Source organism: Oncorhynchus clarkii, chromosome 26 (genome assembly GCF_045791955.1).
Source record: "Oncorhynchus clarkii lewisi isolate Uvic-CL-2024 chromosome 26, UVic_Ocla_1.0, whole genome shotgun sequence".
Lineage (NCBI taxonomy): Eukaryota > Metazoa > Chordata > Actinopteri > Salmoniformes > Salmonidae > Oncorhynchus > Oncorhynchus clarkii.
Window position 1 is genome coordinate 41,896,936 of NC_092172.1, and position 17,500 is coordinate 41,914,435.

Below are 17,500 nucleotides of genomic sequence, written 5' to 3' on the forward strand. Positions count from 1 at the left end.
TAGATAATATACAAAAGTGAAATAAACAATAGAAATTAACAGTAAACATTTCAGTCACAGAAGTTCCAAAAGAATAAAGACATTTAAAATGCCATATTATATATATATACAGTGTTGTAACGATGTACAAATAGTTAAAGTACAAAAGGGAAAATAAATAAACATAAATATGGGTTGTATTTACAATGTTGTTTGTTCTTCACTGGTTGCCCTTTTCTTGTGGCAACAGGTCACACATCTTGCTGCTGTGATGCACACTTTGGAATTTCACCCCAATAGATATGGGAGTTTTTCAAAATTGGATTTGTTTTCGAATTCTTTGTGGATCTGTGTAATCTGAGGGAAATATGTACCTCTAATATGGTCATACATTGGGCAGGAGGTTAGGAAGTGCAGCTCAGTTTCCACCTCATTTTGTGGGCAGTGAGCACATAGCCTGTCTTCTCTTGAGAGCCATGTCTGCCTACGGCGGCCTTTCTCAATAGCAAGGCTATACTCACATGACCCTCCCAACCCTTCTCCCCCCCCCGACCCCTCCAGGAGATCAAGTTGTCTCCAGTCGTGGTAATTTCCTGTATTACTAAATGATGAGAGTTACAAACCACACACCAGTCAGAGTTATACTTAAACTTCATCTTTTAATAATATGAGTTTCACCATAGCCCTGTGACTCTCAGATCAATTCAGTGTCTATAAATGCATTCTGAGAGTGTCAACATAATGGCAACTGAGATCTTTTATAGCAAAGATCCACCCCTCTCAACTTACATGACAAACCACAGAGCTCAGGAACTCTTCACAAAGGTCCTTTTACTTAAAAAAAAGGAGTATCCCATAGCCAGATAGCATTAGCTATAAATTATCGTTCAGTTTGGTCTCTTAGACGAGGTTCTACTTCTCGTTCTTGGTACTTCATAGTACCAAAAACATTACCTCATCCAATGGCATATATCAGTTGTCAATTCTAGATGCTCCCATCTCAAATACACCCCCTCCTGGACAAGCTCACTGAGGGCAGTGAGCCTCTAGGTCATATACTAGGTCAAGATAAGTGCCACATCAGAGGGGACATACATTGGTTCCAGACACTGCCGTACTCCTCCCCCCCAATGGGAAAAGGAGAGAGTGACTGGGAGTACAGACATTGTGGAGCCCTTCACATGGTTTAGGAATAGTTACAGACACATTCAAATATGAAGACAATCCTGACCTCTCCCCACTCTGGGCTCCAAGTGACCAAGCCCTAGCTGAGAAGGGATACATGCAACTGCCAACACTATAGTCCAAAGGGAAACATTCTAATGACAAGTATCTCACAAGCATATTATGAAAATAAAACATCTCATCTATGTTACCCAACTTATTCTGATTCATCCCCAACAGTCTCCAGACTTGTTGTTGAATATTTCTCTGTCTACATTGACCCTCTCAACCCTTCTCCCCTCCGACCCCTCCAGGAGATCAAGTTGTCTCAGAAGTTAGCCAAGAAGTACTCTTCCATCCCTCAGATGTGGTCCAAGTGTCTGCTGTGCCACTGCTACGGCCTGTGGTTCATCTGTCTGCCGTCCTACGTCAAGGTGTGCCACTCCAAGGTGCGGGCGCTGCGCACCGCCTACGACGTCCTCAGGAAGATGCAGGACAAGAAACTACAGCCTCCCGACGAGGTACGGTGGTAGTTTATCCCCTAGTCTCTCTCTCTCACTTTCTGTCTGTCTCTGTCTCTCTCTCTCTATCTCTCACTCTCTGTCTGTCTCTGTCTCTCTCTCTCTCTCTCTCTCTCTCTCTCTCTCTCTCTCTCTGTCTGTCTCACTCTCTTTGTCCCTCTCTCTCTCTGTCTCACTCTCTCTGTCCCTCTCTCTCTCTCTCTCTGTCTCTCTGTCTCTCTCTCTTTCTCTCTGTCTCTCTCTCTCTCTATTACAGTTATAGAATTGTGTATCTCTTCTGCTCTAGCTATGCTACATGGTGTTGTCATGGTAACATTTAGATAATAACTCTGTATCTACCTGCCTTCTATTCAAGGTGTGATGTTTTTTTATTTTATCTAACCCTGTTTCCTGACCAGGTCTGTTACAGGGTCTCGATGCAGCTGTGTGGTCAGTACGGCCGGACAACCCTGTCTAACCCTAACCCTGTTTCCTGTCCAGGTGTGTTACAGGGTCTTGATGCAGCTGTGTGGTCAGTACGGCCGGACAACCCTGTCTAACCCTAACCCTGTTTCCTGTCCAGGTCTGTTACAGGGTCTTGATGCAGCTGTGTGGTCAGTACGGCCGGACAACCCTGTCTAACCCCAACCCTGTTTCCTGTCCAGGTGTGTTACAGGGTCTTGATGCAGCTGTGTGGTCAGTACGGCCGGACAACCCTGTCTAACCCTAACCCTGTTTCCTGTCCAGGTCTGTTACAGGGTCTTGATGCAGCTGTGTGGTCAGTACGGCCGGACAACCCTGTCTAACCCCAACCCTGTTTCCTGTCCAGGTGTGTTACAGGGTCTTGATGCAGCTGTGTGGTCAGTACGGCCAGCCAGTCCTGTCTAACCCTAACCCTGTTTCCTGTCCAGGTGTGTTACAGGGTATTGATGCAGCTGTGTGGTCAGTACGGCCAGCCAGTCCTGTCTAACCCTAACCCTGTTTCCTGTCCAGGTGTGTTACAGGGTATTGATGCAGCTGTGTGGTCAGTACGGCCAGCCAGTCCTGTCTAACCCTAACCCTGTTTCCTGTCCAGGTGTGTTACAGGGTCTTGATGCAGCTGTGTGGTCAGTACGGCCGGACAACCCTGTCTAACCCTAACCCTGTTTCCTGACCAGGTGTGTTACAGGGTCTTGATGCAGCTGTGTGGTCAGTACGGCCAGCCAGTCCTGTCTAACCCTAACCCTGTTTCCTGTCCAGGTCTGTTACAGGGTCTTGATGCATCTGTGTGGTCAGTACGGCCGGACAACCCTGTCTAACCCTAACCCTGTTTCCTGACCAGGTGTGTTACAGGGTCTTGATGCAGCTGTGTGGTCAGTACGGCCGGACAACCCTGTCTAACCCTAACCCTGTTTCCTGACCAGGTGTGTTACAGGGTCTTGATGCAGCTGTGTGGTCAGTACGGCCAGCCAGTCCTGTCTAACCCTAACCCTGTTTCCTGTCCAGGTCTGTTACAGGGTCTTGATGCAGCTGTGTGGTCAGTACGGCCAGCCAGTCCTGGCGGTCAGAGTTCTGTTTGAGATGAAGAAGGCTGGAGTCCAACCTAACGCCATCACCTACGGCTACTACAACAAGGTACGGTTCCTGCAGCTGACTTTTTCTTATGGCAGCGCAATGTGCCAAATGGTGACATTTATCTGTCCTGTGTGGAACCTGCAAAGATGCTGGAGAGGGGGTTTAGTTGAGTCTTATAGCTAAAGCTATCTAGTACACATCTAGCTTAGTGGTTAGAGCGTCGGGCCAGTAACCAAAAGGTTGCTTGATCGAATCCCCGAGCTGACAAGGTAAAAATATATTTTAATGTACCTACCGCCGTCCCCTGAGGACTGGGTTGAGAAACCCTGTTTCACCAACACTAGAACAAGATATTATAATGTACCTTCCTGTCAGGTGGTATTACTGGTGGTAATACTCAGTGTCTTCCTGTCAGGTTGTACAGCACCTTCCTGTCAGTTTGTCAGCACCTTCCTGTCAGGTTGTCAGTACCTTCCTGTCAGGTTGAACAGTGTCTTCCTGTCAGGTTGTACAGTGTCTTCCTGTCAGGTTGTCAGTGTCTTCCTGTCAGGTTGTACAGTGTCTTCCTGTCAGGTTGTACAGTGTCTTCCTGTCAGGTTGTACAGTACCTTCCTGTCAGGTTGTACAGTACCTTCCTGTCAGGTTATACAGTGTCTTCCTGTCAGGTTGTCAGTACCTTCCTGTCAGGTTGTACAGCACCTTCCTGTCAGGTTGTACAGTACCTTCCTGTCAGGTTATACAGTGTCTTCCTGTCAGGTTGTCAGTACCTTCCTGTCAGGTTGTACAGCACCTTCCTGTCAGGTTGTACAGTACCTTCCTGTCAGGTTGTACAGTACCTTCCTGTCAGGTTGTACAGTGTCTTCCTGTCAGGTTGTCAGTACCTTCCTGTCAGGTTGTACAGCATCTTCCTGTCAGGTTGTACAGTGTCTTCCTGTCAGGTTGTCAGTACCTTCCTGTCAGGTTGTCAGTACCTTCCTGTCAGGTTGTACAGCACCTTCCTGTCATGTTGTACAGTGTCTTCCTGTCAGGTTGTACAGTGTCTTCCTGTCAGGTTGTCAGTACCTTCTTGTCAGGTTGTACAGTGTCTTCCTGTCAGGTTGTCAGTACCTTCCTGTCAGGTTGTACAGTGTCTTCCTGTCAGGTTGTACAGTGTCTTCCTGTCAGGTTGTCAGTACCTTCCTGTCAGGTTGTACAGTGTCTTCCTGTCAGGTTGTCAGTACCTTCCTGTCAGGTTGTCAGTACCTTCCTGTCAGGTTGTACAGTACCTTCCTGTCAGGTTGTACAGTGTCTTCCTGTCAGGTTGTCAGTACCTTCCTGTCAGGTTGTACAGTGTCTTCCTGTCAGGTTGTCAGTACCTTCCTGTCAGGTTGTCAGTACCTTCCTGTCAGGTTGTACAGTACCTTCCTGTCAGGTTGTACAGTACCTTCCTGTCAGGTTGTCAGTACCTTCCTGTCAGGTTGTCAGTACCTTCCTGTCAGGTTGTCAGTACCTTCCTGTCAGGTTGTACAGTACCTTCCTGTCAGGTTGTACAGTACCTTCCTGTCAGGTTGTACAGTACCTTCCTGTCAGGTTGTCAGTTCCTTCCTGTCAGGTTGTCAGTACCTTCCTGTCAGGTTGTACAGTATCTTCCTGTCATGTTGTACATTACCTTCCTGTCAGGTTGTACAGTACCTTCCTGTCAGGTTGTACAGTACCTTCCTGTCAGGTTGTCAGTACCTTCCTGTCAGGTTGTCAGTACCTTCCTGTCAGGTTGTCAGTACCTTCCTGTCAGGTTGTACAGTACATTCCTGTCAGGTTGTACAGTACCTTCCTGTCAGGTTGTACAGTACCTTCCTGTCAGGTTGTACAGTACCTTCCTGTCAGGTTGTCAGTACCTTCCTGTCAGGTTGTCAGTACCTTCCTGTCAGGTTGTCAGTTCCTTCCTGTCAGGTTGTCAGTATCTTCCTGTCAGGTTGTACAGTACCTTCCTGTCAGGTTGTACAGTACCTTCCTGTCAGGTTGTACAGTGTTTTCCTGTCAGGTTGTCAGTTCCTTCCTGTCAGTTCCTTCCTGTCAGGTTGTCAGTTCCTTCCTGTCAGTTCCTTCCTGTCAGGTTGTCAGTACCTTCCTGTCAGGTTGTCAGTGTCTTCCTGTCAGGTTGTACAGTACCTTCCTGTCAGGTTGTCAGTGTCTTCCTGTCAGGTTGTCAGTACCTTCCTGTCAGGTTGTCAGTACCTTCCTGTCAGGTTGTACAGTGTCTTCCTGTCAGGTTGTCAGTACCTTCCTGTCAGGTTGTCAGTACCTTCCTGTCAGGTTGTACAGCACCTTCCTGTCATGTTGTACAGTGTCTTCCTGTCAGGTTGTACAGTGTCTTCCTGTCAGGTTGTCAGTACCTTCTTGTCAGGTTGTACAGTGTCTTCCTGTCAGGTTGTACAGTGTCTTCCTGTCAGGTTGTCAGTACCTTCCTGTCAGGTTGTACAGTGTCTTCCTGTCAGGTTGTACAGTGTCTTCCTGTCAGGTTGTCAGTACCTTCCTGTCAGGTTGTACAGTGTCTTCCTGTCAGGTTGTCAGTACCTTCCTGTCAGGTTGTCAGTTCCTTCCTGTCCGGTTGTACAGTGCCTTCCTGTCAGTACCTTCTTGTCAGGTTGTACAATGTCTTCCTGTCAGGTTGTCAGTACCTTCCTGTCAGGTTGTACAGTGTTATCCTGTAGCAAGGCTTTCCAGGGAACTGTCACTACCTTTTACAATCATTCTACAATACCTATCAGTCAGTAATGTCACTGTAGTTACCTCATCAATGTTACAGTGGCTGCATCCCAAAGTACACCCTATGCCCTTTATATAGCACTCCTTTTGACCAGGGCCTGTAGGACTCAGATTAAACGTAGTGCACTGTATAGGGAATAGGGTACCATTTCCAGTTCTGAGTCCGCTGGCTCACAGGTCAGGAAGCAGACACAGTTTTAGGTCTCCACGGTTGCAGCCTGCGGCACCAGACACTATAATCACACATGACATTACAACGAGCTGTGAGGCTGTCAGCCTCTCAGCAGACCTGGGCCGCATCCCAAATACCACCCCATTCTCTTTATAGTCCACTTCTTTTCACCAGAGTCTATAGAGCATCCCATAGGGCTCTGGTCTAAAGTAGTGCACTATATAGGGAACAGGGTGCCATTTTGGATGCTGATAATCTGGGAGTAATAGAGGGAGTTATATTAGCCTGGTCTGTCGGTGAGGAAGGTATATTAGCCTGGTTTGTCGGTGAGGAAGGTATATTAGCCTGGTCTGTCGGTGAGGAAGGTATATTAGCCTGGTCTGTCGGTGAGGAAGTTGGTGGCCTGGTCTGTCGGTGAGGAAGTTGGTGGCCTGGTTTGTCGGTGAGGAAGTTGGTGGCCTGGTCTGTCGGTGAGGAAGGTATATTAGCCTGGTCTGTCGGTGAGGAAGGTATATTAGCCTGGTCTGTCGGTGAGGAAGGTATATTAGCCTGGTCTGTCAGTGAGGAAGGTATATTAGCCTGGTCTGTTGGTGAGGAAGTTGGTGGCCTGGTTTGTTGGTGAGGAAGTTGGTGGCCTGGTTTGTCGGTGAGGAAGTTGGTGGCCTGGTTTGTTACCACCAGTATTACCAGGAGTATTACCAGGAGTATTACCAGGAGTATTACCACCAGTATTACCACCAGCATTACCACCAGCATTACCACCAGTATTACCACCAGTATTACCACCAGAATTAGCAGGAGTATTACCACCAGTATTACCACCAGTATTACCGGGAGTATTACCACCAGTATTACCACCAGTATTACCTGGAGTATTACCACCAGTATTACCAGAAGTATTACCACCAGTATCACCAGGAGTATTACCACCAGTATTACCAGGAGTATTACCACCAGTACCACCACCAGTATTACCACCAGTATTACCACCAGTATTACCAGGAGTATTACCACCAGTATTACCACCAGTATTACCACCAGTATTACCAGGAGTATTACCACTAGTATTACCAACAGTATTACTACCAGTATTATCACCAGTATTACCACCAGTATTACCAGGTGTATTACCACTAGTATTACCAACAGTATTACTACCAGTATTATCACCAGTATTACCACCAGTATTACCACTAGTATTAACACCAGTATTACCAGGTGTATTACCACCAGTATTACCAGGTGTATTACCACTAGTATTACCACCAGTATTACCACCAGTATTACCAGGAGTATTACCAGGAGTATTACCAACAGTATTACCACCAGTATTACCACCAGTATTACCAGGTGTATTACCACTAGTATTACCAACAGTATTACCACCAGTATTACCACCAGTATTACCAGGTGTATTACCACTAGTATCACCAACAGTATTACCACCAGTACTACCACCAGTATTACCACCAGTATTACCAGGAGTATCACCAGGAGTATTACCACCAGTATTACCACCAGTATTACCACCAGTATTACCAGGAGTATTACCACCAGTATTACCACCAGTTTTACCACCAGTGTTACTAGGAGTTTTACCAGGAGTTTTACCACCAGTGTTACTAGGAGTATTACCACCAGTATTACCACCAGTATTACCACCAGTTTTACCAGGAGTATTACCACCAGTATTACCACCAGTGTTACTAGGAGTTTTACCAGGAGTTTTACCACCAGTGTTACTAGGAGTTTTACCAGGAGTTTTACCACCAGTGTTACTAGGAGTATTACCACCAGTGTTACCAGGAGTTTTACCACCAGTGTTACTAGGAGTATTACCACCAGTGTTACCAGGAGTTTTACCACCAGTGTTACTAGGAGTTTTACCACCAGTGTTACCAGGAGTATTACCACCAGTGTTACTAGGAGTTTTACCACCAGTGTTACCAGGAGTTTTACCACCAGTGTTACTAGGAGTATTACCACCAGTTTTACCAGGAGTTTTACCACCAGTGTTACTAGGAGTTTTACCAGGAGTTTTACCACCAGTGTTACTAGGAGTATTACCACCAGTGTTACCAGGAGTTTTACCACCAGTGTTACTAGGAGTATTACCACCAGTGTTACCAGGAGTTTTACCACCAGTGTTACTAGGAGTATTACCACCAGTGTTACCAGGAGTATTACCACCAGTGTTACCAGGAGTTTTACCACCAGTGTTACTAGGATGGACAGCAACGCTGGCTACTGTCATTTATATAAGAGCTTTTGTTGTTGGCCTGCTGTTTGGAACTACAATGACACGACACTCTGTCTGTATATTTGTCTGTGTGTCTGTATGTGTGTCTGAGTGTGTGTTTGTGAGTTAGGACGTGTAGCCTATATCAGTGAGTGTGTGTGTGTGAGTAAGGACGTGTAGCCTATATCAGTGAGTGTGTTTGTGAGTTAGGACGTGTAGCCTATATCAGTGAGTGTGTGTGTGAGTAAGGACGTGTAGCCTATATCAGTGAGTTCATAATTATTGCTTCTTTCTCCCTCCACTCCTCTTCCTCCTCCCCCTTTCCTCCTCCTTCTACTCCCCCTCCTCTTCCTCCTCCTCTTCCTCCTCCTCTTCTCCAATTCTCCTCCTCCCCCTTTCCTCCTCCTTCTACTCCCCCTCCTCTTCCTCCTCTCCCCCTCTGCTCCCCCTCCTCTCCTCCTCCCCTCCTCCTCCCCCTTTCCTCCTCATCCTCTCCCCCTCCTCCCTCTCCTCTCCTCCTCTTCCAGGCGGTGTTAGAGTCTACCTGGCCCTCCAGTACCAGAGGAGGTTACTTCATGTGGATGAAGCTGAGGAACGTGGTGATGGGTGTGGCTCAGTTCAGACAGGCGCTACGCAAACAGCAGCCTCCACCCACTCAGAGCCCTCTGTCAGGTAACCATGACGATGCACCGCGCTCCTTCTCTCAGAGTGCCGGGGTTAGGCTGTGATTGTAAAGTGCTGTGAACTTAACACTCTGTGATGTTATTGTGAGGTTGCTGATTTGTCTGACAAGACAAGACAGCTGTGCATGCTTCTTTATGAAATGTGTTGGTTTGGATCTGATGCTACGCGTCAGTGTAATAGTGGATGTGTCTGAAAGAACAATGTGAGAGAGGTGTCTGTCGTTTCTAACACATATTACATACATACCGCCATACATCATTCATCACATTAGATAAAACAGATTCAGTAGAACCCTTCAGATCACAAGACATGAAATATACACTCCCCCGCACACCCTTTGAGGTGTGGTGCTGTGTGGTGCTGTGTGGTGCTGTGTGGTGCTGTGTGGTTCTGTCTGGTGCTGTGTGGTTCTGTCTGGTGCTGTGTGGTTCTGTCTGGTGCTGTGTGGTTCTGTCTGGTGCTGTGTGGTGCTGTCTGGTGTTGTGTGGTGCTGTCTGGTGTTGTCTGGTGTTGCGTGGTGCTGTGTGGTGCTGTCTGGTGTTGTCTGGTGTTGTGTGGTGCTGTCTGGTGCTGTGTGGTGCTGTCTGGTGTTGTCTGGTGTTGTGTGGTGCTGTCTGGTGTTGCGTGGTGCTGTGTGGTGCTGTGTGGTGCTGTCTGGTGTTGCGTGGTGCTGTGTGGTGCTGTCTGGTGTTGCGTGGTGCTGTGTGGTGCTGTCTGGCAAAACTTAGAACTCAGAAAATAATCCAATCAAAAGTTCCTCAATCTTCTCTCCATGTGCAGTGAACTTGTACTGTATTGTATTGTGTTGTATTGTATTGTGTTGTATTGTATTGTGTTGTATTGTATTGTATTGTGTTGTATTGTGTTGTATTGTGTTGTATTGTATTGTGTTGTATTGTGTTGTATTGTATTGTATTGTATTGTATTGTATTGTATTGTATTGTGTTGTATTGTATTGTATTGTATTGTATTGTATTGTATTGTATTGTATTGTATTGTATTGTATTGTATTGTATTGTACTGTATTGTATTGTACTGTATTGTATTGTATTGTATTGTATTGTATTGTATTGTACTGTACTGTATTGTATTGTATTGTATTGTATTGTATTGTACTGTACTGTACTGTACTGTACTGTACTGTACTGTACTGTACTGTACTGTACTGTACTGTACTGTACTGTACTGTACTGTACTGTATTGTATTGTATTGTATTGTACTGTACTGTACTGTACTGTGTTGTGTTGTGTTGTGTTGTGTTGTGTTGTGTTGTGTTGTGTTGTGTTGTGTTGTGTTGTGTTGTGTTGTGTTGTGTTGTGTTGTGTTGTACTGTATTGTGTTGTACTGGCACCAGCACCTCCAGTAAAACACTGTAGTCCTAGTGACCTATAAAACACTCTAGTCCTCTAGTGACCTATAAAACACTGTAGTCCTCTAGTGACATATAAAACACTGTAGTCCTCTAGTGACCTATAAAACACTGTAGTCCTAGTGACCTGTAAAACACTGTAGTCCTCTAGTTACCTATAAAACACTGTAGTCCTCTAGTGACCTATAAAACACTGTAGTCCTCTAGTGACATATAAAACACTGTAGTCCTCTAGTGACCTATAAAACACTGTAGTCCTAGTGACCTATAAAACACTGTAGTCCTAGTGACCTATAAAACACTGTAGTCCTAGTGACCTATAAAACACTGTAGTCCTAGTGACCTATAAAACACTGTAGTCCTAGTGACCTATAAAACACTGTAGTCCTCTAGTGACCTATAAAACACTGTAGTCCTAGTGACCTATAAAACACTGTAGTCCTAGTGACCTATAAAACACTGTAGTCCTAGTGACCTATAAAACACTGTAGTCCTCTAGTGACCTATAAAACACTGTAGTCCTAGTGACCTATAAAACACTGTAGTCCTCTAGTTACCTGTAAAACACTGTAGTCCTCTAGTGACCTATAAAACCCTGTAGTCCTCTAGTTACCTATAAAACACTGTAGTCCTCTAGTGACATATAAAACACTGTAGTCCTAGTGACCTATAAAACACTGTAGTCCTCTAGTTACCTGTAAAACACTGTAGTCCTCTAGTGACCTATAAAACACTGTAGTCCTAGTGACCTATAAAACACTGTAGTCCTCTAGTTACCTGTAAAACACTGTAGTCCTCTAGTGACATATAAAACACTGTAGTAGGACTACCTAGTGACCTATAAAACACTGTAGTCCTCTAGTTACCTGTAAAACACTGTAGTCCTAGTGACCTATAAAACACTGTAGTCCTCTAGTTACCTGTAAAACACTGTAGTCCTCTTGTGACCTATAAAACACTGTAGTCCTAGTGACCTATAAAACACTGTAGTCCTCTAGTTACCTGTAAAACACTGTAGTCCTCTTGTGACCTATAAAACACTGTAGTCCTCTAGTGACCTATAAAACACTGTAGTCATCTAGTGACCTATTAAACACTGTAGTCCTCTTGTGACCTATAAAACACTGTAGTCCTCTAGTGACATATAAAACACTGTAGTCCTCTAGTGACCTGTAGTCATCTAGTGACCTATAAAACACTGTAGTCCTCTAGTGACCTATAAAACACTGTAGTCCTCTAGTGACCTATAAAACACTGTAGTCCTCTAGTGACCTATAAAACACTGTAGTCCTCTAGTGACCTGTAGTCCTCTAGTGACCTATAAAACACTGTAGTCCTCTTGTGACCTATAAAACACTGTAGTCCTCTAGTGACCTATAAAGCACTGTAGTCCTCTAGTGACATATAAAACACTGTAGTCCTCTAGTGACCTATAAAACACTGTAGTCATCTAGTGACCTATAAAACACTGTAGTCCTCTAGTGACCTATAAAACACTGTAGTCCTCTAGTGACCTATAAAACACTGTAGTCCTCTAGTGACCTATAAAACACTGTAGTCCTCTAGTGACCTGTAGTCCTCTAGTGACCTATAAAACACTGTAGTCCTCTAGTGACCTATAAAACACTGTAGTCCTCTAGTGACCTGTAGTCCTCTAGTGACCTATAAAACACTGTAGTCCTCTAGTGACCTATAAAACACTGTAGTCCTCTAGTGACCTATAAAACACTGTAGTCCTCTAGTGACCTGTAAAACACTGTAGTCCTCTAGTGACCTGTAAAACACTGTAGTCCTCTAGTGACCTGTAAAACACTGTAGTCCTCTAGTGACCTATAAAACACTGTAGTCCTCTAGTGACCTATAAAACACTGTAGTCCTCTAGTAACCTATAAAACACTGTAGTCCTCTAGTGACCTATAAAACACTGTAGTCCTCTAGTGACCTATAAAACACGGTAGTCCTCTAGTGACCTGTAAAACACTGTAGTCCTCTAGTTACCTGTAAAACACTGTAGTCCTCTAGTTACCTATAAAACACTGTAGTCCTCTAGTGACCTGTAAAACACTCTAGTCCTCTAGTGACCTATAAAACACTGTAGTCCTCTAGTGACCTGTAGTCCTCTAGTGACCTATAAAACACTGTAGTCCTAGTGACCTATAAAACACTGTAGTCCTCTAGTGACCTGTAGTCCTCTAGTGACCTATAAAACACTGTAGTCCTCTAGTGACCTATAAAACACTGTAGTCCTCTAGTGACCTGTAGTCCTCTAGTGACCTATAAAACACTGTAGTCCTCTAGTGACCTATAAAACACTGTAGTCCTCTAGTTACCTGTAAAACACTGTAGTCCTCTAGTGACCTATAAAACACTGTAGTCCTCTAGTGACCTATAAAACACTGTAGTCCTCTAGTGACCTGTAAAACACTGTAGTCCTAGTGACCTATAAAACACTGTAGTCCTAGTGACCTATAAAACACTGTAGTCCTCTAGTTACCTGTAAAACACTGTAGTCCTCTAGTGACCTATAAAACACTGTAGTCCTCTAGTTACCTGTAAAACACTGTAGTCCTCTAGTGACCTATAAAACACTGTAGTCCTCTAGTGACCTGTAGTCCTCTAGTGACCTATAAAACACTGTAGTCCTCTAGTGACCTATAAAACACTGTAGTCCTCTAGTGACCTGTAGTCCTCTAGTGACCTATAAAACACTGTAGTCCTCTAGTGACCTATAAAACACTGTAGTCCTCTAGTGACCTATAAAACACTGTTGCTTCAATTCACTGTTGGCCCACTAGGATCTGGGTTAAAGATGTCTTGACACACACACACTGTACAGTCCATAATATTTAAGTTGGTCTAAAGCCAGACGGCCCCATTTTGTGTTGACATCCAGGCCGTGGATCACTCCTTGCTGCGCTGCACCGACACCTGTAGAGGAGTTCACTCACTTCACACACATCCCTCACATCCTTTCACACATCCCTCACATCCTTTCACACATCCCTCACATCCTTTCACACATCCCTCACATCCTTTCACACATCCCTCACATCCTTTCACACATCCCTCACATCCTTTCACACATCCCTCACATCCTTTCACACATCCCTCACATCCTTTTGGTTTTCACAGAAAGTTCCAATCCCTCACAGACAAATTGATTTAGGCTACATATTCCTCGCTGAAGAACCATCACAGAAAAAGTAATTCACCCCTTAGTAATACTGACTCCCCATCCCGCATGCGGGAGCGTCATCATCGCCTGACACAAGTTAGCATAACGCAACGGACATAAATATCCCTAGAAAATATTACTATTCATGAAAATCACAAATTAAATATATTGAGACACAGCTTAGCCTTTTGTTAATCACCCTGTCATCTCAGATTTTCAAATATGCTTTACAGCCAAAGCTAGACAAGCATTTGTGTAAGTTTATCGATAGCCTAGCATTGCATTTTGTCCAGCTAGCAGCAGGTAACTTGGTCACGGAAATCAGAAAAGCAATCAAATTAAATCGTTTACCTTTGATGAGCTTCGGATGTTTTCACTCACAAGACTCCCAGTTAGATAGCAAATGTTCCTTTTTTCCAAAAATATTATTTTTGTAGGCGAAATAGCTCCGTTTGTTCTTCACATTTGGCTGAGAAATCGCCCGGAAATTGCAGTCACTAAAACGTCGAAAAATATTCCAAATTAGCTCCATAATATCGACAGAAACATGGCAAACGTTGTTTATAATCCATCCTCAAGGTGTTTTTCAAATATCTATTCGATAATATATCCATCGGGACAATTGATTTTTCAGTAGGACCGATTGGAGTAATGGCTACCTCTGTATTTTACGCGAGAATCTCTCTGGGTGCATCAGGTGACCACTTACGCAATGTAGCCACCTACGGCTATTCTTCAACATAAATGCGTAAAACTACGTCACAATGCCGTAGACACCTTGGGGAATACGGAGAAAGCGTAATCTGGTTGATGGTACATTCAAAGCCATATAGGGACTCATTGGAACGCAGCGCACAGACAATATCTTTACAGTTTTGGAAACGTTAGAGTGTTTTCTATCCTAAGCTGTCAATTTCATGCATATTCTAGCATCTTGTCCTGACAAAATTTCCCGTTTACTACGGGAACGTTTTTTTTTTTTTTTAATTATGAAAATACTGTCACAACAGGTTTTATCACCTTGTTTTTGAGGAGCCAAAATGGTGTCCAAGTTTCTCTTAATGCCTTGTTGTCTTTGGAGCAGATGGCAGCGACCTGGACGCTGTGAGTCACGGCAGCCTGGATAGCTCTGCCGACACGAACACGGCCGAGCAGGGCCCCTACGCCCCTGACTCCATCAAAGTAGACCCCACTGACGATAGGCGTAGCACAGGTACACCCCAAAATGGCTGCCGACTAGGCCATCTTACTACGCCTTTTCTCAGTCTGACACGTCCTTTTTTTCTCCTCTCTCATTGGTTCCACACGGCCTCCCTCCACCGCCTCCCTCCTCTCTCATTGGTTCCACACGGCCTCCCTCCACCGCCTCCCTCCTCTCTCATTGGTTCCACACGGCCTCCCTCTACCTCCTCCCTGCTCTCTCCCTCTTCCTTTCTCTGCCTGCTCCTTACATCCTTACATCCTTCCTTACATCCTTTCTTCCTCTCTTCTTTCATGGCTTGTTGTCTCCGTGTTTTTCCTCCTTCACTATGGTTGCTCTGCTGTCTCCTTACCTACCTGCCCACTCCGTCCGTCCCTCCCTGCCTGTGCCTGTGCTGTGTGTGCCCGTGCATGCAGTCAGCCGCGGGGACTGGGGCGGTGTGGGGTCGGACACCCGGTCGGGTCACTCACACTGGGGGGGTTCTGACCTCCACTCCCCCCGCCACTCAGGTAAATCTATGAACTCTCTTTCTTTCACTATACCTCTCCCTGATACGCTGCCCCTTTCTCAGTGTCTCTCTACCTCAATCTCTGTTTCCCCCTCTACCTCTCTCTCTCTGGCCCTCATTATCTGACCCTCTCTCTCCGGCTATCTTTCTCTTTGGCTCGCTCTATATCTAGTTCTATCTCTATGTCTAGTTCTGTCTCTAGTTCTGTCTCTGTCTAGTTCTGTCTCTATGTCTAGTTCTGTCTGTCTCTAGTTCTGTCTCTAGTTCTGTCTCTGTCTAGTTCTGTCTCTATGTCTAGATCTGTCTGTCTCTAGTTCTGTCTCTATGTCTAGTTATGTCTGTCTCTAGTTCTGTCTCTATGTCTAGTTCTGTCTCTAGTTCTGTCTCTAGTTCTGTCTCTAGTTATGTCTCTATGTCTAGTTCTGTCTCTATGTCTAGTTCTGTCTCTATGTCTAGTTCTGTCTCTGTCTCTAGTTCTGTCTCTATGTCTCTAGTTCTGTCTCTATGTCTCTAGTTCTGTCTCTGTCTAGTTCTGTCTCTAGTTCTGTCTCTGTCTAGTTCTGTCTCTATGTCTAGTTCTATCTCTAGTTCTGTCTCTAGTTCTGTCTCTATGTCTAGTTCTGTCTCTATGTCTAGTTCTGTCTCTAGTTCTGTCTCTATGTCTAGTTCTGTCTCTATGTCTAGTTCTGTCTCTATGTCTAGTTCTGTCTCTAGTTCTTTCTCTATGTCTAGTTCTGTCTCTGTCTAGTTATGTCTCTAGTTCTGTCTCTGTCTAGTTCTGTCTCTATGTCTAGTTCTATCTCTAGTTCTGTCTCTAGTTCTGTCTCTATGTCTAGTTCTGTCTCTATGTCTAGTTCTGTCTCTAGTTCTTTCTCTATGTCTAGTTCTGTCTCTGTCTAGTTATGTCTCTAGTTCTGTCTCTGTCTAGTTCTGTCTCTATGTCTAGTTCTGTCTCTATGTCTAGTTATGTCTCTAGTTCTGTCTCTGTCTCTAGTTCTGTCTCTATGTCTAGTTCTGTCTCTATGTCTAGTTCTGTCTCTATGTCTAGTTCTGTCTCTATTTCTAGTTATGTCTCTAGTTCTGTCTCTATGTCTCTAGTTCTGTCTCTATATCTAGTTCTGTCTCTATATCTAGTTATGTCTCTAGTTCTGTCTCTATGTCTCTAGTTCTGTCTCTATGTTTAGTTCTGTCTCTAGTTCTGTCTCTATGTCTAGTTCTGTCTCTGTCTAGTTCTGTCTCTATGTCTAGTTCTCTCTATGTCTAGTTCTGTCTCTATGTCTAGTTCTGTCTCTATATCTAGTTATGTCTCTAGTTCTGTCTCTATGCCTCTAGTTCTGTCTCTATGTCTAGTTCTGTCTCTATGTTTAGTTCTGTCTCTAGTTCTGTCTCTATGTCTAGTTCTGTCTCTATGTCTAGTTCTGTCTCTATGTCTAGTTCTGTCTCTATGTCTAGTTCTGTCTCTATGTCTAGTTATGTCTCTAGTTCTGTCTCTATGTCTAGTTCTGTCTCTAGTTCTGTCTCTATGTCTAGTTCTGTCTCTATATCTAGTTCTGTCTCTATATCTAGTTATGTCTCTAGTTCTGTCTCTATGTCTCTAGTTCTGTCTCTATGTCTCTAGTTCTCTCTATGTCTAGTTCTGTCTCTATGTCTAGTTCTGTCTCTATGTCTAGTTCTGTCTCTATGTCTAGTTCTGTCTCTATATCTAGTTATGTCTCTAGTTCTGTCTCTATGCCTCTAGTTCTGTCTCTATGTCTAGTTCTGTCTCTATGTTTAGTTCTGTCTCTAGTTCTGTCTCTATGTCTAGTTCTGTCTCTGTCTAGTTCTGTCTCTATGTCTAGTTCTCTCTATGTCTAGTTCTGTCTCTATGTCTAGTTCTGTCTCTATGTCTAGTTCTGTCTCTATGTCTAGTTCTGTCTCTATATCTAGTTATGTCTCTAGTTCTGTCTCTATGCCTCTAGTTCTGTCTCTATGTCTAGTTCTGTCTCTATGTTTAGTTCTGTCTCTAGTTCTGTCTCTATGTCTAGTTCTGTCTCTATGTCTAGTTCTGTCTCTATGTCTAGTTCTGTCTCTATGTCTAGTTATGTCTCTAGTTCTGTCTCTATGTCTAGTTCTGTCTCTAGTTCTGTCTCTATGTCTAGTTCTGTCTCTATGTCTAGTTCTGTCTCTATGTCTAGTTCTGTCTCTAGTTCTGTCTATGTCTAGTTCTGTC

General features: G+C 44.5%; 1 protein-coding gene across 5 annotated transcripts in view; it reads left to right on the forward strand.

The window, feature by feature from the left end:
* LOC139384312 (C-myc promoter-binding protein-like) overlaps positions 1–17,500 on the forward strand; it is a 150,637-nt gene that overhangs the window by 101,480 nt on the left and 31,657 nt on the right. For 3 of the 5 annotated variants that reach the window (XR_011628832.1, XR_011628833.1, XR_011628834.1), the window contains 3 exons: positions 1,458–1,664; positions 3,129–3,257; positions 8,881–9,025. Coding sequence is in view for 1 of the 5 variants with exons in the window: in XM_071128992.1 (XP_070985093.1) it covers positions 1,458–1,664; positions 3,129–3,257; positions 8,881–9,025; positions 14,667–14,795; positions 15,200–15,292 (703 nt within the window). In the remaining 4 variants the exon portion in view is untranslated. Of the gene's footprint in view, positions 1–1,457; positions 1,665–3,128; positions 3,258–8,880; positions 9,026–14,666; positions 14,796–15,199; positions 15,293–17,500 lie in introns of all 5 variants that reach the window. The other 2 variants (XM_071128992.1, XR_011628831.1) reach the window with 2 other exon arrangements.